At 56.3% G+C, this 27,334-nt stretch overlaps 11 protein-coding genes across 11 annotated transcripts; 5 read left to right on the forward strand and 6 right to left on the reverse strand.

Moving 5' to 3' along the window:
* Positions 1–192: 192 nt before the first annotated feature.
* On the reverse strand, positions 193–2,335 carry E0L32_009487 (uncharacterized protein; the record flags this gene model as incomplete). Its single annotated transcript, XM_031144458.1, has 5 exons — positions 193–1,493; positions 1,545–1,656; positions 1,712–1,902; positions 1,958–2,195; positions 2,288–2,335. 5 exons carry the CDS (start codon positions 2,333–2,335, stop codon positions 193–195), a joined length of 1,890 nt encoding a protein of 629 aa, XP_030991006.1.
* A 2,091-nt stretch (positions 2,336–4,426) lies between these two features.
* Positions 4,427–6,576, forward strand: E0L32_009488 (uncharacterized protein; the record flags this gene model as incomplete). The annotated part of the gene is made up of 4 exons (XM_031144459.1): positions 4,427–5,158; positions 5,220–5,369; positions 5,419–5,577; positions 5,632–6,576. The coding sequence occupies 4 exons, from the start codon at positions 4,427–4,429 to the stop codon at positions 6,574–6,576; spliced, it is 1,986 nt and encodes a 661-aa protein (XP_030991007.1).
* An 807-nt stretch (positions 6,577–7,383) lies between these two features.
* E0L32_009489 (uncharacterized protein) lies at positions 7,384–8,577 on the forward strand (the record flags this gene model as incomplete). The annotated part of the gene is made up of 3 exons (XM_031144460.1): positions 7,384–7,530; positions 7,727–8,491; positions 8,569–8,577. 3 exons carry the CDS (start codon positions 7,384–7,386, stop codon positions 8,575–8,577), a joined length of 921 nt encoding a protein of 306 aa, XP_030991008.1.
* Positions 8,578–9,247: 670 nt separating this feature from the next.
* E0L32_009490 (uncharacterized protein) lies at positions 9,248–10,690 on the reverse strand (the record flags this gene model as incomplete). The annotated part of the gene is made up of 1 exon (XM_031144461.1): positions 9,248–10,690. One exon carries the CDS (start codon positions 10,688–10,690, stop codon positions 9,248–9,250), a length of 1,443 nt encoding a protein of 480 aa, XP_030991009.1.
* Positions 10,691–11,190: 500 nt separating this feature from the next.
* On the forward strand, positions 11,191–12,816 carry E0L32_009491 (uncharacterized protein; the record flags this gene model as incomplete). The annotated part of the gene is made up of 2 exons (XM_031144462.1): positions 11,191–12,534; positions 12,607–12,816. The coding sequence occupies 2 exons, from the start codon at positions 11,191–11,193 to the stop codon at positions 12,814–12,816; spliced, it is 1,554 nt and encodes a 517-aa protein (XP_030991010.1).
* A 335-nt stretch (positions 12,817–13,151) lies between these two features.
* Positions 13,152–16,616, reverse strand: E0L32_009492 (uncharacterized protein; the record flags this gene model as incomplete). Its single annotated transcript, XM_031144463.1, has 9 exons — positions 13,152–13,337; positions 13,397–15,337; positions 15,391–15,477; positions 15,537–15,560; positions 15,667–16,020; positions 16,124–16,159; positions 16,232–16,258; positions 16,321–16,466; positions 16,538–16,616. 9 exons carry the CDS (start codon positions 16,614–16,616, stop codon positions 13,152–13,154), a joined length of 2,880 nt encoding a protein of 959 aa, XP_030991011.1.
* Positions 16,617–17,361: 745 nt separating this feature from the next.
* E0L32_009493 (uncharacterized protein) lies at positions 17,362–18,234 on the forward strand (the record flags this gene model as incomplete). Its single annotated transcript, XM_031144464.1, has 1 exon — positions 17,362–18,234. One exon carries the CDS (start codon positions 17,362–17,364, stop codon positions 18,232–18,234), a length of 873 nt encoding a protein of 290 aa, XP_030991012.1.
* A 502-nt stretch (positions 18,235–18,736) lies between these two features.
* On the reverse strand, positions 18,737–19,442 carry E0L32_009494 (uncharacterized protein; the record flags this gene model as incomplete). Its single annotated transcript, XM_031144465.1, has 3 exons — positions 18,737–19,057; positions 19,162–19,290; positions 19,347–19,442. 3 exons carry the CDS (start codon positions 19,440–19,442, stop codon positions 18,737–18,739), a joined length of 546 nt encoding a protein of 181 aa, XP_030991013.1.
* A 1,360-nt stretch (positions 19,443–20,802) lies between these two features.
* Positions 20,803–22,068, reverse strand: E0L32_009495 (uncharacterized protein; the record flags this gene model as incomplete). Its single annotated transcript, XM_031144467.1, has 1 exon — positions 20,803–22,068. One exon carries the CDS (start codon positions 22,066–22,068, stop codon positions 20,803–20,805), a length of 1,266 nt encoding a protein of 421 aa, XP_030991014.1.
* Positions 22,069–22,849: 781 nt separating this feature from the next.
* E0L32_009496 (uncharacterized protein) lies at positions 22,850–25,541 on the reverse strand (the record flags this gene model as incomplete). The annotated part of the gene is made up of 4 exons (XM_031144468.1): positions 22,850–23,244; positions 23,311–25,257; positions 25,324–25,449; positions 25,514–25,541. The coding sequence occupies 4 exons, from the start codon at positions 25,539–25,541 to the stop codon at positions 22,850–22,852; spliced, it is 2,496 nt and encodes an 831-aa protein (XP_030991015.1).
* Positions 25,542–26,044: 503 nt separating this feature from the next.
* On the forward strand, positions 26,045–27,272 carry E0L32_009497 (uncharacterized protein; the record flags this gene model as incomplete). Its single annotated transcript, XM_031144469.1, has 3 exons — positions 26,045–26,345; positions 26,739–27,027; positions 27,083–27,272. 3 exons carry the CDS (start codon positions 26,045–26,047, stop codon positions 27,270–27,272), a joined length of 780 nt encoding a protein of 259 aa, XP_030991016.1.
* Between the last annotated feature and the right edge of the window lie 62 nt (positions 27,273–27,334).

The following is a 27,334-nucleotide window of genomic DNA, read 5'->3' on the forward strand; positions in this document are numbered from 1 at the left end:
GCAAACCAAGCAACGCCACGCTTTAGAAAAGGAGTTTCGAAAAAAGAACGAGAAACCCCCGCAATTTCTCAGACATAACACATCGAGGTAGATGGAACAAACAAACAAAGAAGCGAAGGTTTGTAGCAATGCGTGTACTATTCTGAAAAAAAAAGTGTGGTATCTTTTTCTGCTCCTCCCTGTGAATACTTTTTACTGCTGCCATGGTGATTGCTGTGCCGGCCTCGGGAACACGGGGATAGTCTCCAGCTGGTCCAGGCCTCCTCCCATCGGCATCTGGTTGTGCTGCCAGCCCAGGCCGGTGCTGTGGTTCATGAAGTCGCCCTGGCGGAAGGGATTCGTGCTGCCGGTCGGCTGCGGGGCCAGAGGGCCTGCGCTGGTGGCCGGCCGCTGCTGCGGCTGGGACCCGCCAAAGTTCTTCGCGAACGGGTTCGTGCCCGTGGCCATGGGCTGCAAGGGCGCCGCGGCTGGCGGGCTCTGCGTCTGGAAGCCCGTGTTCTGCGCGCCAAAACTCTGCGGCGCCCCCTGAGGAGCCGAGCGGGCAAAAGGGTTGGTTGACTGAGGGGGGCTGCTGGTGCCAGACATGGGAGCCTGGAATCCCGTCTGCATGGGCTGCATGCCCGTCGGCTGGGACATGAGCATCGATTGCCTGAATGGGTTGGTACTCTGCTGTCCCATTTGCATGCCGGGCACAGCAAGACCGCCGCTCGGGAAAGAGGCGACAGAGTCCTGGGGAATCGGCGCCAAGGAATTGGGCTGGAAGCTCGGTTGTGGCGTGTAACCTCCAAACCCAGCGCCAGTGAAGTTTGGTTGCATAGGCTGGGGCGCTTGCTGCTGCTGTGGGTTGAATGCACCCATCGTTTGCTGCTGGAAAGGGTTGGTGGCCTGGAAACCCGTCGGCTGTGGTTGCATCCCAAAGCCATTTTGTTGCTGAAATTGACCTGTAGGTTGGGTCTGGAATGAACTGGTCGCTCCCCACGGAGTCATGCCGGCAGGCATGCCCGTCTGCATGCTCATCTGCATCTGTGGGTTCGCCTGGACAGTGGTGGTAGTCTGGTTCTGCTCAATGGAATCGAAGAAGTCAATTAGGTCCGGGTCCGGACCCTTTGCAGGCTGTGCTGCAGGCTTGGAATCTGATTGTAAACCGTTGACCGATGGGAAAGCTGACTTGCTTGCCGAGGCTTTGCTCTCGTTGGCGGTGCGAAACATCTTGGAGCCTCCCGACGAACCACCTTTGCCGGACTTCTTCGCATCCAATTCCGCAAGGTACTGTCTCCGGTGCATGTCAAAGTCTGGGTCGCTAAGATACTCTTGCAGTTGCTTTCCTAGGTTGACCGGTGCGTGCTTGAGCTTGGGCACCTCCACCCTCGTGTGGTGTTCATACTGCCGGGCAACGCCCAGATATTGGACGACGAAATCCGTCTGCTGTGTGAACTTGCGATAGATACTCATAGCTCTTTCCGCATCCACCTTTGACATCTCAAAGAAATGTCCTTCAAGTTTGGTTAGAAAGCAAGGATATCGTCTACGACAGGTTTACTTACCCAAGATATTGATCATGGCCTGGTTCAGTGCTTGGAACAGGGCCAGAAGGTCAAGCACCAACAGCCTGAAGACCGTTATGGTGATTTCGTTTTCCGGATCGTTGTCCATGACCTACAGTGTTGTCAGATTCTGGAAGATGGATTTCATAACAGGGATAATCGCTCACATCGCACTTGAGGAGAGCAGTCAGCTGCGACTGAACCGCCTCGGTCTCGCGCAGCAGTCCCTTTTCCACTGTCAACTTCTCTAGGCGAGTCTCCCTGCCCCTGACCCAGTCGATTTTTGTGTCTCGGTATGCCCGCGCCCGTTCGGATAAGTAATTTGAGTAGTGTCTGATGTTCCGTCCTTGCGTTTGTGCTGCGCGATCTCAATCAGCAAGTCTATCTCGCCGTATGTAGAGGAACACACCCACCGTCCGAGAACATGCTTATCGCCAGGGCATTCCGATGCCTTGCTAAGTATGATAGGGTGACATCTGGGGACCCTTCTCTGATCATGAAGTGCACCGTGATCAAGCTCTTGAAAACCACTGTCCAAGTTGAGTCCCTTAGACGATACTGGAGTGCTCGGAATACTTCGGCGACTCCTGCTTCGCCGGCATGAGTCGCGACGAGGATATGCTCGATGTATTTGGTCTTCGGCGGCGCAGCCTGTAGTAAGGAGGGCGTTAGCATGCTTGGGCGCTGCAGGGCAGCTCCATCAATCACGGCTGGAGCCTTGCTGCCGGGGCGTCCATCCTGACCTTGATCTTGGTGGCGCCCTTGACCGACTTTTCGAAGGAGCTCGCCATGGTGAGGTGTTTACGAGCGCTCTGAAGGCGCTGCCGGAGGAATGGGCGCTCTTCAGGTCGTCGTCAACAAAGCTCTGGAGATGCGTGACCTTGGTCAGGGCAGACCAATGCCAGAGCGAGCGGCTAGAGGTCAGGCTGAGAAAGGCCCGTTTGCTCGGACCAAGTACTTTCACCCGGATTAGTGGGCAGGCAAAAGAGGATCGGCGCCGGGGTGGCGGTTGTGTCGGGATCGAGGCGACAGATGGTCGCGGACGGGCAGCCAGCTTGTTTGGGTGCGCTGTTTCAAGGAACGGGAGTGACGGGTCGAGCTGCAGCCATCACAGCGGGGTCATGGTGGACGAGAGCATGCGAGATGACAAGATGAGGAATAAAAAATGCTTTGGCAATCGGCCTGGGGAGCACAAAGAACGGCTCACGAAGCGCGCTTCCGCGTCGATAAGTTGTAATGAATGCGACGTTGCCCTTGTCGACAGTGATGAGGGCGAACAAGTACAAGTACGTATGAAAGAGTGAGCAGCTGGGTGGGAATGGGCCGCCGGGGGGTGGTGAGGCCCGCTGGCCGACGGGTTCGTTCCCCTTGGGCGGGCTTGTCTCACTGGCCCGTTGGTTAAAGAATTGGGGCGTGCCTGGTGGAGGCTGGCGCGCTGACGTCGCCGTCGGGCACCCACTACCGTAAGCCCGAATTCGAACTGCACACACCCGTGGACAGCCCGAGATCTCACGAATGCGCTACATCACCTACCTAGACTTGCCGTGTTCCTCATGCTGCGTGGCTCCAAGGATGCAATGCAGCGAGGCTACAGCTAGCTATCAATTTCCTACTGCGTGTCCATCTCATAACTCATGTGCCTACATACAACAACTCCCACATGGCACAACGTTCTTTCGTTACAAGGGTTTACCTGTAGCATTTGGTATTTTGAAGTCTGAATTTGCTCGATATGTCAAGCAGGGAAGGATTTAGAATAAGGTATAGACAACTAGATGGTTCCAAACGGTGCTGGGAGAAAATAATAAGGGCAGACGGTTCTATGGCTCAGAGTGCCTTCGGACCAACAGCACAGTCATTGCTGTAGTCTTCAGACTAGGGCCAATCTTGGAGAAAAGAAGTGCATGGGCGGGATCAATGCTGACCAAAAGAAAGAAACGGAAAATAAAGGGGAAAAGGAGTCCTGATGGCTCGCCTTCCAGATATCAAAATGGTCAGAGTTGCCTTGATAGCGTCCGATGATAAAACAAGGTCGGTGTGTCGAACGCTCATTTCATAATCCCAGCCCACCGTCCCAAACGAACCACTTAAGCCCCAAACGGGGAGAGTTCGCAAGGTCTGGAGAGAGGGAGCTGCATCAAATTAAACACGCTGGCTTTCATCATCTAGGTAGAACTGTCAGCAGCTTGTTCGGTAGAGCCATGCCGTGGCGTCGAGGTAGGTACTCACATTGTTTTGAATTGGAAGGATGAAGAGAAAAGAGAAGGGAAAGGTTTTGTCGCCATTGAAAATGCGCCTTGATATATTTTTTCGGACGTCGAGCTGCTGCCCCACAGAAACGTAACTGAACCGAGCTTTGCTACAGGCTGGAAATTTTAGGCGGGTCCGGTTTGGCACCTTGTACGGAGGAGCTCCTGAGGAAGTAGTTACGACTGAAGTGCCAGCTGCAGGGTCCTTCCCAGTGTCTGGATACCCTTGTAGGTACCTCGATACAGAATTGAGCTCCGTCCATTTTCTCACCTGATGAGTTTAAGACGGAGACAACACAGTCGCATACATTCTACGTCAAACCGACACTGAGCGTTCCAGAGCTCCTCATAGCTGAAAAGCTACTGGATGTGACCAATGGCACTCCTGAGGGCGGCACTGGCCCGGCAGACCACTCGCATCACAGCCAGACCGATCGTGACACTGCCCTGTCTGTGCCTGAGAAGCAATAGCTGTATATCATGGTCAGCATCAGCATCTCAAGGCCGCACTCAGCGTCTCAGCAGAGCCTATAGCACCCCAAGTCACTTTACCGAGAGATGGGATGACTACAAGAAACACTGTACGGGCTCTGCACCTCCCTACTCGTCGGCGATCGGCCTTCCCACTTACACATGCTCACAGTCCACTTCACACCGAGCTCCTCCCGGGATGAATTCGATCTGGGAAGGACAGTGACAGTGCATGGCTTTCTGAGAAAGCCAAAGCACATGTCCTCGAAGCTCTCCTTTACCGAGATTCTCATGGACTCGGGCCCAACTTTCAAGGTCACCTCCAAGTGGTCCGAGGCCGACTCACCGGCCCACCAGGCACACAAAGCCTTCAAGCAGATCCCTGCCTGGAGCCCAGTCGCCCTTACAGGCACCATCGTCAACAAGACAGAGGGCGTCACCGAGGAGTCATATGGTGGCAAGTTCCCGGACAATGTCATCAGCTGGGAGCTCGAGCTAGTGTCCATCGAGGCCCTGAACCCTTTCCCAAAAGACATCATCATCTCCGAGGGCGTGCAATTCCCGGCCTCCTCTAGACACCTTCAGATGAGGTTCGGCCAGGACTTGCGCAAACGACTGCAATTTCGGGATCACGTCAAACGTTCCGGCCAGAGTTTTTTTGAGGAGCATAATTTCACCGAGATCGAGACGCCAGTGCTCTTCAAGTCTACGCCGGAAGGAGCTCGGGAGTTCATCGTGCCCACGAGGAGACCCGGCCTAGCTTATGCACTCCCACAGAGCCCTCAGCAGTACAAGCAAGTGCTCATGTCGGGTGGCATCGGCGGCTACTATCAGTTCGCACGCTGCTTCCGCGATGAGGACCTGCGTGCAGACAGGCAACCGGAATTTACTCAGGTGGGTCATTCTATTATTTGTGTGACTTGATGTGCTGGCTCCTACTGATCACCCCTCACAGCTCGATCTTGAGATGTCGTTTGCGACTGGGCGGGATGTCATGCGTTACGTCGAATCGCTAGTCAAACACATCTACAAAGAGACCTCGGGCAAGTTTGTCAAGAAGGCCAGCCCAGAGGGATGGTATCCCGTTCACCGAGAACGACAAGAGGTAAGATGACTAAACTACTGTTGCTCAGCAGGCTTGGACTAACGAACAGTGGCTACGACAGCAGGAGTCCACGTCGAAGTCAACTGAAACGCTCGATGGCCTAGAGAACTACCCTGCCATTCCCGAGACCAGCTTTCGCCACATGAGCTACCAGGAGGCCATGTCATCGTATGGATCTGACAAGCCAGATCTTCGTATTCCAGGGAAGGTGAGTATCTCGATTTAGCCAAACATAATGCGGCAGCAAGCTTATACCAAGCAGATTCACCGTATCGACTCGATAGTCTCGCGGGACTTCACAAGCAAGATTTCAGGCCTGGAAAATCCAGTCGTAGAAGTTTGCAAATTCCGCTTGGATGGGGATCCAAGAGAAAGCTTCAAGTTCATCGACCAGCTTTGGAAGTCCCTCCCGACTTCTGTTACCGATAATCCTGACGGCGCGCCTGCAATTTTGTTCTACGACTCGAGCAAACCGATGAATGGGCTGTTTGCTCTGGGATACGACACTGTTGAAGAGCTCACAAACCAAGATGGAAAGTTTGCCGAGCTGGGTCCTTTTGAGAGTGGCGACATCCTTCTAATTCAGGCTCGGAAGGACGAGCCCTTCCAAGGAGGCTCGACCGCTCTCGGCGCTCTGAGGATCATGATCTACCAGGAAGCTCTCGCAGCAGGACTACTCGAAGCCGACCCCAACTTCCACTTCCTGTGGGTGACGGGCTTCCCGCTTTTCACTCCGAACAACGATGTCGACCCTGGTCAAGGCGGCAAAGCTGGGTTTTCTGCAACTCACCACCCCTTCACCGCCCCTCTAACGGCTGAGGACTTTGAGCTGTTGGCCACGGATCCGCTACGAGCCAAGGCCGACCACTACGATCTGGTTGTCAACGGTATTGAGCTTGGTGGTGGTAGCAGGCGTATCCATGTCGCCAAAGTACAAGAGTTTGTCATGAGGGACATTCTTCAGATGACTGATGAAGGCGTGGCTCAATTCTCTCACCTGCTAGAGGCCCTGAGAGCGGGATGCCCTCCACATGCTGGCTTTGCCCTTGGGTTTGACCGCCTAGTTGCTGTTCTCAGCGGCACAAACTCTGTGCGGGATGTGATCGCCTTCCCCAAGAGTATGAAGGGAGAGGATCTGTTTGCCAAGAGCCCTGGTGCCATTACAGACAAGGAGCTGGAGACGTACCACCTAGCCCTTCAAAAGTAACCAGATGGTGCTGGCAAACTATGTGAGTTGGCTGTGCTTGTGAAGCGAGCAGGCTTTGTATAACACCCATGTACAAGTTGTTAATGTAATAAGGACCATAGACCCATGGACTTGGATAGTTCCAGGCTCCCTGTACCACTATATTTCTAGTTTATCTGTTATATACGCCTTTGGCATCCTTTCTTGTGAGACGATTGAAACGCCCATTCTAATGTCACACCTCCCGTTTGCGGTCCATGTCTTTTCAAGTGACACACAATGGTTTGATAAGAATGCATAGGTGGTTTGGAGGTGACAACATTTCATCCCATTTCAGAAACTGCTCTCCATCTACTTCACGTCAACCATCTTCAATAAGTCGATCGGTAGAACAAAGGGAAGACAGGCACGGGCCAGGCAGTGACTCCCACCTGCGCTAGCGTCAACTGCTGGAGAAGCGAAGCACGGACCCCTGCGACGTGCCCCGCTGGCCACCACTTAAAGGCGATTCCAGCTTCGCATATCAGCCTCATCCACCGAGCCTGAACCTTTCCTCCAACCCATCCAGCTACAACTCTTCTTTTCTCTCCCGTCCACCTCCCACCACGCACCCATTTCTCTTGCGTGCCCACCAACCACTTGGACCACCACCGCGACTCTATTTCCTCTCTCCTCTCGGCTCTTCTCTCTGTCATAAACCCCAGCGATCCGCCTGTCTTTCTTGCTCTCGACAGCAGTCCCTCAGCTAGTCACTACTGGATCACTTTGCGCCTCAGTCCTTTTTCACCTTCAGATCACCCCGAAGCGACCTTACCTTCAACCGCAACCATGGCCGACAAGATGAGCGACCGCGAACTCGCCGACACCATCAAGGTCATCAACAAGGCCGCTTCGAGCAACGAGCCGGCTTCGACCATGCTCACTCTCATGCAGCCCTTGAAGCGGGCTGCTCCTCCCTCCGAGGACCTCCTCCGGGTAAGCTACACTCTTCACTCCCACTGCGACACATATGTGCCCCATGTATGGCCGAAACCGTCCTACCAGCGTGTTCGCCAGATTCTGCGATGTGTCTCACAGCCCAGGTCTGCTGAACTCGCAGTAGCTTGGTCACTCATTCTTGCTCATCGACTTGCGACAAAGGTGAATATGAAACTGACAAAATTTACACCAGTCTACCAAGGCCGGAATCGTCATCGGCAAGCTTCGTTCCCATGCGAACAGCGACGTCAAGCGTCTTGCGAACGAGATTGTCGGCAAGTGGAAGAAGCACGTCGAGGCTGAGAAGGCCAGGCGCCAGAAGGGCCCGGGCGGCTCGCCCATGGTCAAGGAGCGCAGCTCGTCCGCCACCGCTCAGGGAGCCTCTCCTGCTCCTTCCAGCAGCTCGTCTGCGCCCTTCACCGGCGACCCGCTGCTCCGCAAGTTCGAAAATGACAACGCCAACATCAACCGCACCAATGACACCGCCCGAAACAACTGCATCGGTCTGATGTACAACGGCCTCGCCTACCGCTCCCAAGAGCCGGTCGAGAACATTGTCCTTAAGGCTGTCGAGATCGAGAAGGCCGCTTATGATGCGTACAAGCTCGATTCTAAACGCTACAAGATCAAGCTTAGGTCTCTTTTCCAGAACCTCAAGCACAAGAACAACGTCGAGCTGGGCCAGAAGATCATGTCGGGCGAGATCTCTGCTGAGCGCTTCGTCATCATGGACTCGCAGGAGCTCAAGTCGGCCGATCTGAAGAAGCTCGAGGAGGACTACGAGGCCGAGAACATGAAGAAGGCGCAGGTCCCCATGGCTGAGAAGTCCATCAGCGACGCCCTCACCTGCGGCAAGTGCAAGCAGAAGAAGGTCAGCTACAGCCAGGCGCAGACTCGCAGCGCTGATGAGCCTATGACCACTTTCTGCGAGTGTACCGTCTGCGGTAACCGCTGGAAGGTAAGTTATCCTCTCTTCCTCTTCCTCATTCTCTTCTTCCCTCTGGTTCAGTATTCATCAGCTGACTCTCTTCTCAGTTCTCTTGAACGGGGGAACCTCCTGGCTTGCCTGCCAGCCTATGGCAAGCTTCTCGACTTTGTCGTTGTTTCTCTTGTCTTTGTCCTTTTTTTTTTATTTTTTTTACGACGTTATGGATTTCTCGGACTATCTCCAGTCCTCTTGCAATTCTCTTCGATTTCTAGTCTCGGCACGAGCTTTCACATGGCATCGGCGTTGAGCAAAGAAGAAGTCTCGACCTTGTTGAGAACATGATACTAGGGAATGGAAAAACGTCACGGAGTTGGTGGCAGGTGGCATAGCATATTCACGCACATGGTTGTGCAGCTTGCGTTGATTTTTCTCTCCTCCTACTGCAGATATGCGTTGCGAAAGGAGGCTTGATTTCTCCTGCTGAGCTCAGAGAGATACCTTTTTCTTTTTCAAGGTGAAGATTCCGGTTTATCTTGATTTTTTTTTTCTTGAGGGAGAGGACGGACCCAAGGGCTCCTAGAGTTTTGCTTGTACACTAGACGACAGATATCGCAGTTGGCCAGCATGAAGAGCGGCCCTTTTATTAGTCTCTCCATCTACGTGATGGTATTACAATGAGACCATTCAGATAAAAACTATGCGACCTGGTATCGGTAGCTTGGTGAAGTGATGGCCCTACACCTTCAGTGAACCAGCAAAGCCAACTTGGCATCTACTGTTGGCTTATTAATCCTTCTTTTCCAGCCCCAGGATCTTGAGGAGGTCCTCGTCGGCGTCCTCTTGCTCCTCCAGCCCGGCCTCGGCAATATTCTTCCAGAACTTGCTCAGGTGCCTCGCGCCCGAGTCGCACAGCACCGTCACGACCCTGCTGCCCTCGGGCAGGGTGAGTGCCGTGGCCACGGCGGCGACGCAGTTGACGCAGCTGCTGCTGCCGACGAAGATGCCGTCCTTCTCGACGAGCCAGCGGCCCATGCGCTCGGCCTGCTCGTCGCTGACGGCGACGGCGTCGTCGATCAGGTCGAGGCCCTCGGCCAGGACGGCCGTCAGGCGGTTCATGCCGATGCCCTCGACGACGCTGTCGACCTGGGTGCGGCGCCGCGTGCCCTCCTTCTCCGTGTGCGAGTACATGACGCCGTACTTGACCTTGTTGTACAGGCCGCTGCCGTGCGGGTCGGCGACGACGACGCGCACCGACCGCCGCAGGCCGGCGTCCTCCTTGAGGTACTTTGCGACGCCCGTGACGGTGCCGCCCGTGCCCGCGCCGGCGACGAAGGCGTCGATCTCGCCGCCCGTCTGGGCCAGGATCTCCGGGCCCGTCGTGCCCTGGTGCGCGCGGTAGTTGGCCGCGCTCTCGAACTGGTCGGCGAAGAAGCCGCGCGAGGCCGTCGCCTTGTCGGCGGCGGCGTCGGCGGCGGCGCAGTGCTCGCGCGCCCGGCTGCGCGCGCGGTTGACAAAGTGGCCCGGGTCGGTGATGGGCGCGACGGGCACGCGCTCGACGGTGGCGCCGAGGTGGTGCAGCAGCTGCGCCTTCTCGACGGACTGGTCGTCCGACATGCAGATGTGGGCGCGGTAGCCCATGGCGCGCGCGAGCGTCGCCAGCGAGATGCCCGTGCTGCCCGACGTGCCCTCGTAGATGGTGTCCCCGCGGCCGGGGACGAGCAGGCCCGCGGCCTCGGCCTCGCGGATGAGGTTGAGGGCGACGCGGTCCTTGGGGCTGTTGCCGGCGCCGTTGAGGAACTCGGCCTTGGCGAGGATGGTGCGCCCCGTCGCGGCCGACAGGGAGCGGATCTCGACGAGCGGGGTGTTGCCGATCGTGGCCTCGATGCCGTGCGCGATGGGCGGCGGCTCGGCCGAGGACGCGGCGGCGCTGCCGGCGGCGGGCGGGACGGACGAGGGCGGCGACTCGTGGTCCTCGAGGCGGACGGGCGCCCAGAAGAAGGAGGAGCGGCGGCGGCGCGCCGTCGACGAGGTGGTGGCGGTGGATGCGGTGCTCTGGCGACGGCGGGCCACTGCTGTCGCCGGTGCTGCGCGGCGCGAGGAGCCTTGCTCGTAGCGGCGCTGGAGGTCCGGGTAGAGGTCCTTGAAGCCGAGCGTCACACACACGCCGGCGACAAAGGCCACGGCCACGGCGGCCGTGCCGTAGGCCTTGGGGTGGTCGCTTAGAGACATGGCTCGGTGTGTCTCATGAGCGCATGGTCAATTGAGGCCGTGCTGATGTGCTCTGTAGGTAGAATTGAGTAACGACGTTTTAATGAGGGACACCCTTTTGCTTGTTTGTATAAATTATGAGGAAAAAGGCGTATCATGAGTTTCCAAGCAACAACAACAGTGAACTTTTCAAAGTTGGTATAAGAACCGGGTTGATGTCATATGGCCGAGTCTCTGAAAAAGGCCTAGGCCGGGCCCCACGGTCCCTGAACTGATCTGCACGGCGAGAGCTGGATCGACTCGAGCTCCCCATTGGCTCGGGGCCTCACCATCTGCTCCAGCGTTACCCGCCGCCCGAACGGTTTTGCATTGGATGGATCCAGCAACGCATATCTCACACACACTCTCTCTCCACTCTCGATCACCTCTCGTCCTCGTCTTCAGTGCGCCAAGCCCCAGGACGTCGAGTCGACCCTCGCTTTTCGAGAAGCCGAACCGTCTCTCGCCTCCAGATGTTCACAATGGACTCGCCCATAGTTAATCGGGTCTTCAGGCAGCTGCTCCGCCATCCTGCCTGCGAGTCGAGGCGCAACTTTGCCCGGCTCGTGACCTCGATCCAGCACGCCCGCAGCACGCAGCACCAGCAGCAGCAGCAGCACCCTCAACAGCAGAGGAGCTATGCGTCCCGGGCGAGAGGCGCCCAGGCCCTGGCGCCCAACGAGACCGACTGGCAGCAGCGGACGGACATCTTCCCGCAGGACAAGTCGGACGAGTTCAACAAGTACCCCATGGTGACGGCCACGGAGCTGCGGACGCGGCGCGAGCGGCCCAGGAAGGTCAAGATGCTCATGCGGGACTTCATCGAGGACAGCCTGTACAACCCGCACTACGGCTACTTCTCCAAGCAGGTCGTCATCTTCAGCCCCGGCGAGCCCTTCGACTTCAACTCGCTGCGCGACGACGTCGACTTCCAGGACCGCCTGGCCGCGCGCTACACCGACTTCGAGGACCGCCTCGACCGCGACGAGGGCCACTCGGACACGCGCCAGCTCTGGTACACGCCCACCGAGCTCTTCCGCCCGCACTACGGCGAGGCCATCGCCCGCTACCTCGTCGCCAACTACCTGCTGACCTCGTATCCCTACCACGACCTCATCATCTACGAGATGGGCGCCGGCCGCGGCACCCTCATGCTCAACATCCTCGACTACATCCGCGAGGCCGAGCCCGACGTCTACGCCCGCACAAAGTACCGCGTCATCGAGATCTCGTCCAACCTCGCCAGCCTGCAGACCAAGCAGGTCAACGCCGCCACCACCACTATCGGCGGGCAGGCCGCCTCGCGCGGCCACGCCTCCAAGGTCGAGATCGTCAACCGCTCCGTCTTCGACTGGGACGAGCCCGTGCCGAGCCCCTGCTTCTTCCTCGCCTTCGAGGTCTTTGACAACTTCGCCCACGACTGCATCCGCTACGACGCGGCCACGGGCCAGCCGCTGCAGGGCACGGTGCTCGTCGACGGCGCCGGCGACTTCTACGAGTTCTACACGCCGCAGCTCGACCCCGTCGCCGCCCGCTTCTTCCGCGTCCGCCACGCCGCCACGGGCGGCCGCTACCCGCTCCCTTACCCGACGAGCCGCGCCGGCCGCCTCCTGCAGGCCCTCCGGCCCTTCGCGCCCAACCTCAGCGCGCCAGAGTACATTCCCACCCGCCTCATGCAGTTCTTTTACGTGCTCGACAAGTACTTCCCCCAGCACCGCCTGCTGACCAGCGACTTCCACTCCCTGCCCGACGCCATCAAGGGGCTCAACGCCCCCATCGTCCAGACCAGGTTCGAGAGGCGGCCCGTGCCCGTGACGACGCCCCTGGTAAGGTTTCTTTTTTTTTTTCCCTTTCTCCCCCCGACGCGTATCTTGGGGACTGACATTCCATGACAAAAGGTGCACCAGGGCTACTTTGACATCATGTTCCCGACCGACTTCCAGATCATGGAGGCCGTCTATCGCGCCATCACCGGCAAGCTGACCCGCCTGACCTCGCACGAGGAGTTCATGCGCCGCTGGGCCTATGTCGAGGACACCGAGACCAGAAGCGGCGAGAACCCGCTCCTCAGCTGGTACAAGAATGCCAGCGTCCTGACTACTGTCTAAGGGGTCATGGACTTGATACCCTGGACTGTGTATAACACGATCAAATTGGATAGAGAGGCTGACCAAGAAGAAACTCAGCGCGAGCTGGGTCGGTGGAGTCGCAACAAAATACCTAGGTACCCTCGTACCAGTAAATCAATAGTTCATAAAGGGCGACTTGAACAAAATCTAGAAGTACACCACTCCAATGGTCTCTTGCATTTGCTACCATGTTTCCCCAAGATCACAATTCATCGTAAATCCACCAGTACAGACCCTTTGGAAACCAACCCCCGTCTAGGGAAAGCGTGACCCTGTCGTGAGAGAAATGCTGTTCAATAGGAATAAAATTGTTCCTAGATCTTGAGTGCTGCGAGCTTGTCCGCGAGGAACTTCTCGGCGACGGCCAAGCCCTCCTCCAGCTTCTCGGGCTTGGTGCCCGCGCCCTGGCGGGAGGGCTCCTTGCCGCCAGCCTTGCCTCCGATGATCTCGCTAACGCGACCAGTCCACTCCTCGGCAGTGATGCCCTTTGACGCGAGGTCCTGTACCATGCATTAGCAACGTAGTTCGATATTCGTAATTCTGAGCGGGAAGCACTTACAGTTCCGACGTAGACACCATGGACGACGCCCTCGTCGGGGTTACCACCAAAGACATATACTGACTTGTCCTTGCCCTTGGACTTGTAATGGTTAATGACCTCGGAGATGGCCTTTGCGTTGGCCGAGACGGGCAGACGGCCGACAAAGACGTTGGCGTCCTTGTTCTCGGGCTTAGCGAAGAACTCTTGGACAGTCGACACGGAGACCTTGAGCTCGGCCTTTTGCCTCTTCTTCAGCTCGTCGACGACATCCTTCTGGATCTTTGCGAAGCGGATGCGCAGCTCTTCCTTGGTCAGCGTCGAGATGGTGAGCTGGTTGAGCTCGTGAGCGGTCGTCTTGATCAGGGCTTCCTTCTCCGGACCAAAGGGCAGCTTGTCAAGGGCATCGAGGCGCTCCGAGAAGAGGTTGGCTTCGCGCTGCACTTGGTGTGCAGCCTCGCCGGTGTAAGCGACAATACGACGAATTCCCTTGGCGATACCACCCTCCTCCACGATGACGAGGTCCTTGATCTGGCCGGTCTGTTCCACGTGAGTGCCTCCGCAGAACTCGACAGAGACCTTGCGCCACTCATGGTTCTTGGGCTTCTCCAGCAGCATGTCGACCTCGATACCGATCGACACAACTCGGACAGGGTCCGGGTAGGTCTCGCCGAAGACCGCACGGACACCCTCGATCTGCCTTGCGAGCTCGAGCTCGACATCCTTGTAGAAGACCTTGCAATTTTGCTTGATGTAAGCGTTGGACATGTCCTCAATCTTCTTGAGCTCCGGGATGGTCACAGCCGCCTTGTGGGAAAAGTCGAACCTGAGCTTGTCCTGGTCGACCAGGGAGCCCTTCTGGTTCACGTCGTCGCCCAGCACCTCCCGCAGGGAATGGTTAAGAACGTGGGTGCCCGTGTGGTTGTTGCGAATAGGCTGCCTCCTGAGCTCATCGTACTCACAGATGACCTCGTCACCAGCAGCCAACTGGCCGTACTCAAAGTAGCCGTTGTGGACTATGTAACCTCCAAACTCTTGGCAGTCAAGAACCTTGAACTCGGCGACGTCGTCAATGATGAGACGGCCCGTGTCAGCGACCTGACCACCTGACTCGGCGTAGAAGTTCGTCTTGTCCAGAAGAACACCAACAGGCGTTTTGAGAGGGATGTCCTTGCTGGTCTTGACAAACTCGGTGCCAGTGTAGATCAGCTGAACCTTGCCAGTAGAGTCGCCCCTGATGTATTTGGCCTCGGAGTCGGGTCGCGGGACCTTCAAATCGTTCTCGAGCTCGGAGATCTGGTGGACATTGAGCTTGGCAAAAGTCTGCACGGACTCCTTGACAGATTTGCTGGCCTCCCGAGCCTTCTCCTGAGCCACTGCGACTTCGGCCTCGTCGATAGTCAGATTGCGCTCTTCTGCCATAATCTTGGTCAGGTCCACGGGGAAGCCAAACGTGTCGTATAACCTCCACACATCTGATCCGGACAGCTTGCCGTTGTTGCTCTTAGCAGCCACGGCAGCATACTTCTCAAATTGCTTCTCGCCTCGGTCGAGAGTCCGCTCGAACGCCTCCTCTTCCTCGTCGAGAATCTCCTTGATGTCCACCTGCTTCTTGGCGAGCTCGGGGAACTGCTCGCCCATCTGCTCGACGAGAGCCGGGAGGATCTTGGAAAAGAAGGTTCCAATCTCGGCATTGAAGTACTTGCGGGCATACCGGACACCACGTCGCAGAACGCGGCGGACGACATAACCTCGGCCTTCGTTGTTAGGCACCGCACCATCAGCAATCGAGAAACTCAGCAGCCGAATGTGATCGGCAATGACACGGTAAGCAGTGTCGATGCCATCGGCATCATCCTTGCCGTACTTGTCGGTGTAAGGGCGAGCACCAGTGACCTCTTGTATCCTCGTGAAGAGGGGCGAGAAAATGTCCGTAGCATAGTTGGACTGCTTGTCTTGAAGCTATGTGGCTGTCAGTGAAATGATATTAGTCAAATAGAGTAGGGCAGACCTACAGCGCTGACTAATCTCTCAAAGCCCATGCCCGTGTCGATGTGCTTTGCAGGAAGCGACTTGAGAGATTTGTCTGCCTGACGATCGAACTAATGAGGTTGTTAGTATCATTTGAAGAATGGCCGGGTTTGATCAACACGAAACTTACTTGCATGAAAACGAGGTTCCACACCTGAGGAGAAAAAAGTTAGTTATCGGAATAGCAACAGGGAGAACATTCCTCTGCAGAAATGATCTCAAGACAAAGTCACAGCAGGGACAGCAGAAAAGCTACTTACCTCAACCACAAGAGGGTCATCCTGGTTGACAAGGTGGGCAGCATTGCGACCGCCAACCTTGTCATAGTGAATCTCGCTGCAGGGACCGCAAGGGCCCTGATCACCCATCTCCCAGAAGTTGTCCTTCATGTTTCCAGGCAGGATGTGGTCGTCCGGTACACCGATTGCTCGCCAAAGCTCCTTGGCCTCGAGGTCGGCCTCCAGATTCATGCTAGCATCACCCTCGAAGTAGGTGACGTAGAGTCGCTTGGGGTCGAGGCCGTAAACCTTGGTCAGGAGGGTCCACGCCATCTCAACGGCCTCCTTCTTGAAGTAGTCGCCAAAGGACCAGTTACCCAGCATCTCAAAAAAAGTCTGGTTTCCTTGTCAGTATGGCATATATCGAATTACAACACTAGCCAAGAGTGACATGTGATTGCCTCTTGCACGTGCACCGCCTGCTCTCTGGAGAACTCACATGGTGATAGCTGTCCTTGCCGACATCGTCGAGGTCCTATGGTACAATGTGAGCCAGTCTGTACCTTTCACCAGACATACAATCTCCAAGTGTCGGAGAGATCCATACGTTGTGTTTGCCACCAGCACGAATGCACTATGCGCCCAAGTCAGTAATTTACTCTCCGAAGCCATGACAATACCCTAGACAAAAGATACCTTTTGCGAATCAGCAGCGCGCTTCACCCCGTATAGAGGATCACTCTTGCGAATCGTTCCGAGGAAGATGGGCTTGAACTGGTTCATGCCCGCGTTCGTGAAGAGCAGGGTGGGGTCATTGTGCGGGACGACGGACGAGGACGGCACTGCGCACAGGGGAGGCAAACGTCAGTTCTCACGGCCCGATGTGTTGATGATCTCGTCCCAGGCGACATACCAATCTTGTGCTGGTGCTTCTCGAAAAAGTCGAAAAAGGTCTGGCGGACCTTCAGGCCCGTCCACTGACCCTCGACCATGGCGGGCAGCGATGCAGGAGAGGCCGAGTGCAGTCGGCGCGGGGTGAAGCTTCTCGGTGCCAAGCTCCTCAAGAGCCGCGAGCGAGCAGTCGAAAGCAGGGGGGCTGCCGTGGTTGAGTTTCTCGCGTGTTGCCGAGAGATACGTCGGTGTCGGTGTCGGTGTCGTTGTGGACGTGGTGGACCGTCGCTGGTGTCGGCGTCGAGATGGTGGCGGGGTTGGTGAAATTCGATGGTATGGTAGAAGTTTCTACAAGGGTGGAGGTGGAGGTGACTCAATCGCGCGCCCGGCCCTGCAGCTGCTACAAAAGTCGGCCGGCCGCTACCGCTCCTGCAGGTCGGCCTCCAGCTGCTTCTGGCCAGCAATGCCACTAGCATCTCTCAAACGCTCACTATAATTGGCCCCCTAGGACGAAGTATCGCGGTACTTAGCGTCGCTCTCTAGGTACGTGCTAACACTGGAAGGCGGCCAGTCGTGTGCTTCGAATCGCATCTCACCCCCTTCGGACTTGGTCTCTGTCCTTCTCGTCCACCCTCCCTCATTCCTCAATACCTACCGCCTAGTCTCTTCCTTCTCTCCGTCCAAGTCCCCCGATCGGCAATCCGTTGTAAAGTCGCCCGATTACGCACGCGACTGCTCCCGCCGCACGAGGAGTGGTGTGTTGGCTCGAGTTTGATGGTTCTGCCGTGTTAATTGAACGAGGGAGAGATGGAGACCATGCTACGATCCCAGCAGGCACAGGCCATCATGCCCGGCACCGGCATGGACGGCATCCAGGCCGCCGACCACCAGAACCGCTACCCCAACACCCGGCAGCGCAAGAGGAAGGCCGAGGCTCAGGACCACAACGAGCGATTGTCAAAACGATTGAGCTTATTAAACCTTGGTACGCCTGCCCCCGGTTCATGTTCCAGCTGTGTAGACACCACCGTTCGGGCGACCCCGCCCGGCCGCACCGCTTCCCATGATCGTCTGGATCCGAGATGCCTGCACTGTACTAACACGATTCCAACGTCACCAGAACATGGCGGGCAAAAGCTATACGTCCCCGTCGAAAACCCCAAGGCGGCTGCCTCCTCGAATTTCGACAGCGTCTCCGCCTCTCCATCTACAATTGCTCCCAACGCGGCGGCTGCGTCGGCGGCTGCACCTGTCGCGGACGACGACTCGATGCACCTGGACGACTCCAAGTACAAGGTGTACATCTACAACCTCGACGACGAGCTCTCCTCCTCCGACGCCGAGAGCAGCGACGCCGAGAACGGCCGCCTCGTCTTCCTCCCCGATATAGACAAGCACCTGCACAACACGCGCATTCCTATTCCCAAGCCCATCCTGCCCAACGAGGACGGCGAGCTGGCAGGCAAGCAGCTCGTCTTGTACAGCGCCGCGCCTAGCTCATTGACTGTGCCCGAAGAGCAGGACAGTGTGCGCAAGGCCATCATCGAGGCCCGCGCCCGGGTCCGAGAGCGGCAAAGGGAAGAGCGGGAGCAAGATAGCGGCAGTAAATTCTGGAGCCAGCCGATGCAGATTCCAACTGTCCCGGGACTCGACGACGCTTCGGCTATGTTTGCAAGACAACAGGACGACCCAGACGACGACGCAATGGAGCTTGACTGACTTGTCGCCAGAGGGGAGAGAGCGGAAAGCCGCGGATTTACGAACCAAGATACCCAACGTCTTTTGTCTTTCAGCACGGTGTTATACGGCGCAATATTGATGACAAAACCCTGTACTTTAGCACACATTTATGCATTTCCTTTCGGCAAAAGGTATACAGCTCTTTGAAATTCGCAGTCTAGTTCAAAGATGTCCATTTCAGAAGTGATAGGATGACTGCTTGTACATGCAAATGACCGTCCAGGTGTGCCTAACAAGAGCGACATCCAGGTGAAGTGTGCTTCCCGTCTCTTGTCTGGGAGAGGATCAGGAGTTATTACGGGCAAGAATGATTCGAAAACGCCGCGCCATACCATAAACACCGAGCGACCTAGACTCAACAACAAGACCAGCCTCTTTTGGCCTGCATAATCATTCCTTCTTTTTCTTCTTTTTGCTTTGTTACAAGCGAAGGAACTCTTCTCTCCGTACCGCCACCGTCATCGCGGGCCTCGAACTCTCTTCACGACCGGCCTGCGGGTGGTGGTCCTGGCGGCGGCGCAAAGTCGTCCACGCCCGTCCGCTGCGGCTGGTGCGCCGCCGGCGGCGGTCCGGGCGGCGGCGGCGCGCCTTCTGCCCACTGCGACGGCGCGACCTTGGAGCCGCCCGAGGGGCCCTCGTAGACGGGCGGGCGCGCGGCGGCGGCGTCGTAGACGGGCGGCGGCGGCATGTTGTTCATCGCGTAGTAGTCCTGCTCGTGGGGGCGGTAGGTGTAGTAGCCGGTCGGGCGGGGGTATGCGTATCGGGGGTCGACGCGGGCGAGCTCTGCTCTGCTGACCAGCCACTATTTGATGGAAAGGGAGTCATTAGCACGATCGACTGTGGTGGGTGGATGGATGGCACGGGAGGGAGGGAGGGTATGCGAGCAGCTAGCCGGCGAATACGTACCCTGTGATACCACAACGGTCGCAGGCCCTTCCGGAGACGGGCGCGGGCATGGACGTAGCCTATGCAGATCCAAAGGGTGAGGATGCCGAACAGTGAGGCAAAGATTGCCCATTTGACGATGTAGCCTTTCTATGGTGTGTGTCAGTACATATATGCGACGGGACACCCGAGTTACGAATGCTCACCTCAGTCCACCAAAAAGGGACATCGTCGTCGAAGCGCACTGACTGCCTGGGCTTGAGGGTTTCAGAGACGATTGTGTTGGCCATGGCGGCAGCCATGTCGGGCGGGCTGTCTGCGAGCGTCGTCGTAATCGCCAATCGTGTGTGGATGTATTAGAATCGTCGAGTATGGAAAATGACGGGTTGCGAGAAGTCGTTGAATTAGAAGAAAGGCGAGGGGAAAACTTGAGATTCGATGGTAAAAGAGAGCTTTGAAAGGAATCAACTGTAGAAGAGAGTGCAATGATTGTGATTGTAGAAGTGAAGTCTAGGAAGTCGAGGTTGGTTGGACACAACAGCCCCTGGTATTTCTGAATGGGGGGGGGGGGGCGAGGACGAGATCAGGTGCTGTCGGAGGGAGGAGTGTAGTGACTACCTCTCGTAAAGTAAAAAGACACACGGGCCAGACACCCAGACACGCAAGCAATATACGATGCGACCAAGACAGGATTGAGCCAGCAATGCCAAGCCTTTTGGTCTTGGAAAGGGAAGATCGTCCACTTTAAATACCGGCTGTCTCTGTCTCTCTCTCTCTCTCCCTTTCGGTCTTCGTTTGACAAGTCCCCCTACGGAATTGCATGCAAAGTGCCAATGGCCAATGATCAGCAATCGACCAGGGTCCATGGATCTCCATCTCTGCGCCCAGTGCTCCGTTCCAACACTCCCGAGTGCAGGTCTGGGAGCCCTCCGACACCTGTCCCTCCCGTTTCGCGGTGGCTGACGAAGAGGTGCGGCAGCGAAAGTGTCACAATGGCGTTTCATGCATCCCCCGTCCCGACCTGCAACCCTGGCCAACGCCCCTCAAATGCTCCCTCGCCAGTGGCAACGGCCGACACGTAACCCGGCACGGCAACGAGTCTCAACTATCCGTCGAGTGATAAGATAGAGAGGTATGACAACATTGAATGGTGATGTGAGGGGTGGTCTAGATCATCAACTCTATTTACCTCGCTTACCTAACCGACGTGGCCCTCTATGTACTCACAACATCACTCATCCTCCTTCACTGACTTGGTATAAGACAATCGTGAGAAGAGCTGCCCGGTTTCGACAAACCCCCATCAAAGAGAAGTACAGGTAGGTAGTGGCCTACACTGGCTTAGTGCTGGGTGCATTGAGCTTGCCAGGTGATTTGCATTCATTTCCCTTTGAGAACACTACCTATCTTCTGGGAACAAAGGCGCAACTGGTCTTCTTACAGCCGTCAAAGGATTAGTGACAAGGGCTGTATGTTCGAGCGCCATGAGTAAAATCGGATTCTACTACCAGCTCATATGGAAAGAATAAACACCAGAGGAGCATGTAGCCTTGTCTCTTTCCACAATATTGCGACGTTACAAATTTGCGATGATCGCGTTATCTTGTATACCCTGTCATCGCCTTAATTGACCAAGACGGCCATGAGTATATTGAGATTTTACTACCAGATCGTGCTGCTTTCATCCGCCTCCTCCCAAGAGTACTTTTCCTTTGCCTCTTGAGCGTTCTCATCCTCCGCCTCCTGAGCGTTCTTATCGTTCGCCTCCCGAGAGTTCTCATCCTCTACCTCCCGAGCGTTCTCATCCTCCGCCTCCCGAGAGTTCTCGTCCTCCACCTCCCAAGGGTACTCCGTCTCCCAAGGAAACCACTCGTCCTCCGCCTCCTGAGAGTTCTCATCCTCCGCCTCCTGAGCGTTCTCATCCTCCACCTCCCGAGCGCTCTCGTCCTCCACCTTCCAAGTAAACCACTCGTCCTCATCCTCCGCCTCCTGAGAGTTCTCATCCTCCGCCTCCCGAGAGGTCTCATCCTCTGCCTCCTGAGCGTTCTCATCCTCCGCCTCCCAGGCGCTCTCATCCTCTGCCTCCTGAGCGCTCTCGTCCTCCGCCTCCCAAGAGTTCTCGCTCTCTGCCTCCCAAGAGTACTCGTCCTCCGCCCCCCAACAGTACTCGTCCTCCGCCTCCCAAGAATACTCGTCCTCCTCCTCCCAAGAGTACTCGTCCTCCGTCTCCCCAAGGTCCGCGTCCTCCGTCTCCGGATGGTTCTCGATCTTTGGGAACGTTCTCACCCTGTCTAGCCTAATTTGCTCAGGCTCGTCGTCCTCAGGGCCGAGGGGCTCGAGAACCATGGCATCCCTGAGGGTCGCAAGCGCCTCTCTCACCCAGCTCTGGCCGTGGTAGATGCGCACGCCCGGATACATGCGCGTCCAGCCCATGCCGTTCCACTGCTTCCGGGGAGGCGGCACCCCCGAGCACACCTCCTTCACGTCGTCGAGGTCCTCCTTGGCCACCCAGCCGACCGGTTTCACCAGGTAGCCGCCGCAGTCCTTGAGATGATCAGGAACGTCGTTGAGGGGAAAGGGCTTCTTCTCGGCCACAAACATCATGCCGGTTTTCACGCTCCCCACGACGCGGTAAAGCATGCCGCCCTTTTCTCCTCCAACCTCTTCCTTGGTGTCGATGTAGATGGCATGATTTGACCACCATGGTGCCGCGTAGGCCGCGAAATAGACCTTGAAGTGAGTGTCCTCGGTCGGCGCCACGGCATCTGTGTCATCTTCGTCGGTGTCCTCGGTCGCCGCCATGGTAGCTGTGGTATCTTCGTGACTGTCCTCGGTCGCCGTCAGGGTAGCTGTGGTATGTTCCTGAGTGTCCTCAGTCGCCGCCATGGTGGCTGCGATATGCTCGTGAGTGCCCTCAGTCGCCGCCATGGTAGTTGTGATGTGTTCGTGTAGGTTTGGCTGTTTTGTTGGTTGGTTCTGTGATGTTTTGTGCTCTGGAGATGCTGAGCTTGTGTTGTGCATGAGAAAAAGGATGCAAGAAACCTCCCCTTCCTGCTGGGAGGTTCACCTTTATATACGCCTGTGAAGAAGCTTGAAATTGTGCAGGCACAGAGGGTATTTGTCCAGGACGAGTGTATAGTGTTAGGACAATGTGGTCTCGGTCAAAGAAACTGGATGCCAGTCGTCACTGGCGAACAATAACGTCAATGAAAACACACATCACTGCAATGAAAAACCCTTTGTCGCAGCTTGGCCCTGACTTCTCAAAGTTGTGCCTCTTTCAATCAGTTGACCCAATGCGTACAGAATCCATGTTCTTGGACAATGGTTCATTCAGGGGCGTCAAGAGAACCAACCACACCCCTTGCCCTTCGCTCGAGACTCCTTGTTTTGTCAATGCAGGACAAGCCTAGAAACAGTCAACACAATGCCGATTGTGCCTTGAGCTTCCATTGTTTTTGTCTCATTTCGACGAGCAGGCCTAGGCTGGCACACGTTGCAGACAGTCGAATCGCATCCAGGGGGACACTAGAAGCAGCTGCAAGACTTGCAAGGCATCGAAGGATCTTTCGCTGCAGAATACTTTGCTTCTTGGCAAGCATTTCTTGGGGTCAACGCTTCAGGCAACTGATTTCATAAAACATACATATCTTCCTTTTACCCTTCCTCATCCGATAATTCGTGGATACCAAATCATCATCCCTTCATTTCAATGCCCAATCCCTCCAGCCACCCAGTTCGCAAACTCCGGGTCTCCGGGCCGAGGAAACATGCCCCGATCGGGCTGCTGCGGCGCCGGCGCTCCGCCTCCTCCGACAACCTGTCCCCCCTGGTCCCCCTGCTGACGGCGTCTCGCCTCCTCCTCCTGCCTCTGGTGCGCCTGCTGCCGTTGCTGTCGGTAGTAGACTAGGAACGCCAGGGCGGCAGCCAGCCCCACAATGACCAGACTCTCCATGACGCCATCGTCGATGTCCTCCGGCATGGCTCCTCCGTCGCCTCCGGGCATGGAGCTGTCATAGTCGTCAAAGTCATCGTCCCAGTAGAGGTTCTCGTCCGAGAGGAAGTTTGCAATCCACTCGCTGAAGGACCAGTCCTTCTTCACGGCTACACAGAATTTGGTCAGTGCGACTGTCTCTGAAGGAAGCGAAGGGCATGTCTGTCTAAACTTACCCGGCTCGTCTTGGATAGAGTTGATCCGGCCGTGCGTGAAGGTGTTCCATGCACTCCTCGCGCGGAGCTTCAGGAGGCTGAGGGTGACCGGCAGGTAGGCCTCCTCATTCGTAGCTAGGGCAGCATCATAGTAGCGCTTTGCCAAGTGGTAGTCTTGGTTGAGGCCCACGCCGTTCTCGTGCATCCACCCGAGGTTGTACAAGGCCTGCGCGCTTTGGTGGTATTCTGACGCACCCGTATAACACTGCACAGCCTTGTCGACATCTGGCTCCGCGCCGATGCCAGACAGGTAGTAGTCGCCCATCTTGACTAAGGAATCGATGTTGCCCTGTCGCGAGGATCGCGTCCAGTGTATCAGCCCAAGTGAAGGGTTTTGCAGTAGCCCGGACTTGGGCTTTTGCTGGAACAGCCATGATGACAGAGATACGGATGACTTTTGGGGGTCCAGAATGAACCCGACGTTGGTCTGGGCCTTCTCGTAGCCCTGTTCTGCGGCCGCAAGGTAGTCGAGAAGAGCAAGTTCGTAGTCACCCTCGGCATAGGCAATATTGGCTTCAACCCATGATGAAACCAATGGCTCAGCCTTCTCGGCGACATTCTTGTAGAACGCAACGGCTTGACCGCAAGCTTTGTCGCGTCCTACGCCATGGTGGATCATTTCCGCTAGGTAATATTGCGCCTCAACGTTCCCGTATCTCGCGGCACCTTCGAAATAGTCGTTGGCAATACGAACGTCATCGGGGGTGCCTTGGTCCAGGTACAGAGCACCAAGCTCCACTTGTGCCGGGCCGAAGTCCTGGTCCGCGGCTGCTTTGAACAGCTCAGCTGCTCGACTCATGCTTTTGAAGCCTCCATAGCCGTGCATAAGCAAAAGGCCCATGCAGTACTGAGACTGGGCATCACCATGTGCAATGCCACGGTCGAACCATGTCTTTGCCCTCTCGAAATTCTGGTCAACACCATCTCCCCGCATGTACATGCGCCCGATGTACCCAGCTGCTCTGGCTGCGGTCTTGTCCAGGCCAGGCTTGAAGTTTTCGACGACCCTCCCGTCCTTCTTCCAATACTTGGTGACAACCATCACGAAATATCTCCGGGCCAGATTGAGATCAGGTTCGAGGCCTCGCTGGCCCTCATAGTATAGACGACCCAGGTTGAAGGATGCCTTGAAGTCTCCCTTCTGCGACATGAGGTCGAAGAACTCGATGACATCCTCGATCGAAGCGTAGCTCTCCGAGCCCGGGTGAGCCCGAATGGCATTGATCCCAGAGCTAGACGCACTGGCTCCTTCGCCATACACGCCCCCAGCTTCATCGGCGATGCGGTATGTCTCATGCGACCAGGCTCTCCCGCCGGGAGGGCCGGATCTATGCCACGCGATAGCCTTGTCCGCGACCCTCTTGTAGTACTTGGCCGCTGCCTCGCAGTTCTTTGGCGTACCGATACCGCTATGGTGTCGGAAAGCAACCGTCATTTCCGCCCTCGTCTCGCCTCGAATGGCAGCAAACGTATAGTAGAGCAAAGCCTTGGCTTGATCCGGCTTCACCGCCCCTCCAATGCCGGTCGAGTAGAAGAGACCAAGCATATGCATGGCAGAGCTATTTCCATTCCAGTCTGCTAGGCGATTGTAATAGTCAAACGCTCTCTCGAAGTTCCTCGGGTGCGAGTAGTTGCCGTAGAAGTTCATCTGTCCCAAGAGGAAGAGGGCATCAGAGTTGTTGCTCTGTGCGGAAGTTTCCAGCAGCTTGACTGCCTCGAGCAACGGTCCGCTGATCTCTCGGTGCGTCGCATCTTGCTGCGGTGGCGCGCTGATGGTGAGACTGGGGAGAACCTTCCATGCATATCGCACAACCAGACCGAAAATGCCATTGCGCCGGTGTTTCTTCTCGTGGGCGGGATTGTGAATCTTGCGTAGTTCGGTCATGGCAGCGTCGACGAGATCCGCACCTAGGGAATCGGAGTGTCAGCATGATACCCCTTGCGCTTGTCCGGCGGACAAGTTGTAATGCCTACCGGGCTGTCTGGAGAACTCGGGCGGCTCGCCCCCCTGGGCAACATCTCGTCCCGTTGAGGGCGGCTGCGCATTGTGTCGGTCCCGTGGGTATTGCGCAGCCGATGAGGCAACGACCTGCGCGAGCACTGTGGAATCCGAGATCGTATGTCAGTAGCTTGCCCTTCTCATAGCGTGACTGTCAATACTTACGGACCAGCCACAAACTTGAGGCTTTCATTTTCCACAGCAGCTAAGACGACCTCATAAAGAGAGAATATGTGTCATTGTTTCCAGCTCTTGCCCTTAGTATGCTGTCGGACAAGTGGGAAAGGCGTGGGGTGGAAGGTGTGTGTGTTATGTTGTCATGATTCTCGTCTTGGTTAATACAAGCTGTCCAAATTGCGGGAGCTTCACGTAATTGCCCGGATAGCCAGGTGTCGTCAGTGGTACCTGCTTACAGCTCGTGGCGCGGTTCGCTTGAGGATGGGGTCCCACAGCTCCAACGTGCCTGTAGCCTGTAGGGCGTTTCCGACGTGCCTCCATCCAGCTCCTTAGTCAGCTCCACTCAGGGCTGCCACAGTGGTGGATGGCACTGCGTGCTGAAAGAGTTTATTAGTCTGTCTGAATAGCCTCAAGAATAAGTGCCAGAGAGTGGTGCCGCCTTTTTCACTCTCTTTCCAACTCTGTGTATATTAATTTTGAAAATAATTCCCCGTCGGGCCAGATCACCACTCAGAGAACATGTATTCTCTCACCTGCACCGACGCACATCAGTATGCGAATCCCGGGGAGGTTTACGTCCTCGACATTCTACCCACAAATGCGGGCTTGGCTGCGATATCGTCAGACCAGACACTCAGTCTTTTCAATGCCACAGAGCTGAAGCGAGGTCCGGTTCGACAGTTCACCACCTCCCATGGCAACATCACGGCTCTCAGGGCCTCGGAGCCCATGTCCCCTGTAGTACTAACAGCGGGTGAGAACGGCTCAGTCTCGGTCTGGGACTTGAGAGATCCGGCCACCTCTTCCAGCTCAGCAGCAGGTTGGTATCTCTTGTGCAGATGATCGCGCAGTTCTATTACTGATTGTCAGAGTAAAACAGTCTCGTGTGATGCTAGCATATTGTCGCTAGCATCTGATGCTCGGTCACATTCGATAGCTGTCGGCACGGAATATGGCAATCACCAGGCATCGATTATCATATGGCATGACCTCATCATTACTGCTTTGTCTTAAAGCTCAGTTCTAACCCAGCCTAGGGATGCGAGAGAATTGTCACAACCCAAAGTCCAATATAACGAAGTTCACAGCGATGACATTACGGAAGTGAGTCGCGGATGTCTCGCACTGCTCGGCTGTCTGAGAAGGCTAACCCAGTCCCTGAAGCTCAACTTTAGCCCTGCAGATCCTAATTTGCTACTATCTGGCTCAACAGACGGCCTAGTCAACATTTGTGACATCAGGATAGCGGATGAGGACGAGGTCATCGTCCAGACATTCAACCACGGTGCCTCCATCCACCGCGCGGGGTTCCTCAACCAGACCGAGGTGTTTGCATTGTCCAACGACGAGAAGCTCGCGCTGTACGACATGGCCGAGCAGCAAGAAAAGGGTTCGGCCACCCTCGACTTCAGCGACATGAGATCAGTCATCCAGTGCCAATACGTCGCAAGCGTACATCCAAAGGGACCCTCAGCAGCAGTCATCGGTGCCGGTGCTCAAGAGTGAGTCTGATCCCGCGTAACCGTAAAAGACCAAGTTAACGAGGCTGGGATGTAGCGAGCACCGATTCCAGCTTATCCATCTGTCAAAGACGCCAGGTTGGGGCCTCGACAGCGATAATGTTGTCAATCTCCCCGGTGCCCATGGCGAAGAGGTGGTGCGAAGCTTCTGCGTCTTTGATGACGAGCAGGTTGTGTACACCGGTGGCGAGGACGGCCAAATCAAGGCTTGGAGGCCTACGTCCTAGAGAAAGTCACTCCGATGAGGTCCTTTGAATTCTTGGCTAGCCTCGCATTGCCGCAATAAGAT

This window comes from Thyridium curvatum (assembly GCF_004353045.1).
Source record: "Thyridium curvatum strain D216 chromosome Unknown NODE_69_length_225005_cov_99.022861, whole genome shotgun sequence".
NCBI lineage: Eukaryota > Fungi > Ascomycota > Sordariomycetes > Thyridiales > Thyridiaceae > Thyridium > Thyridium curvatum.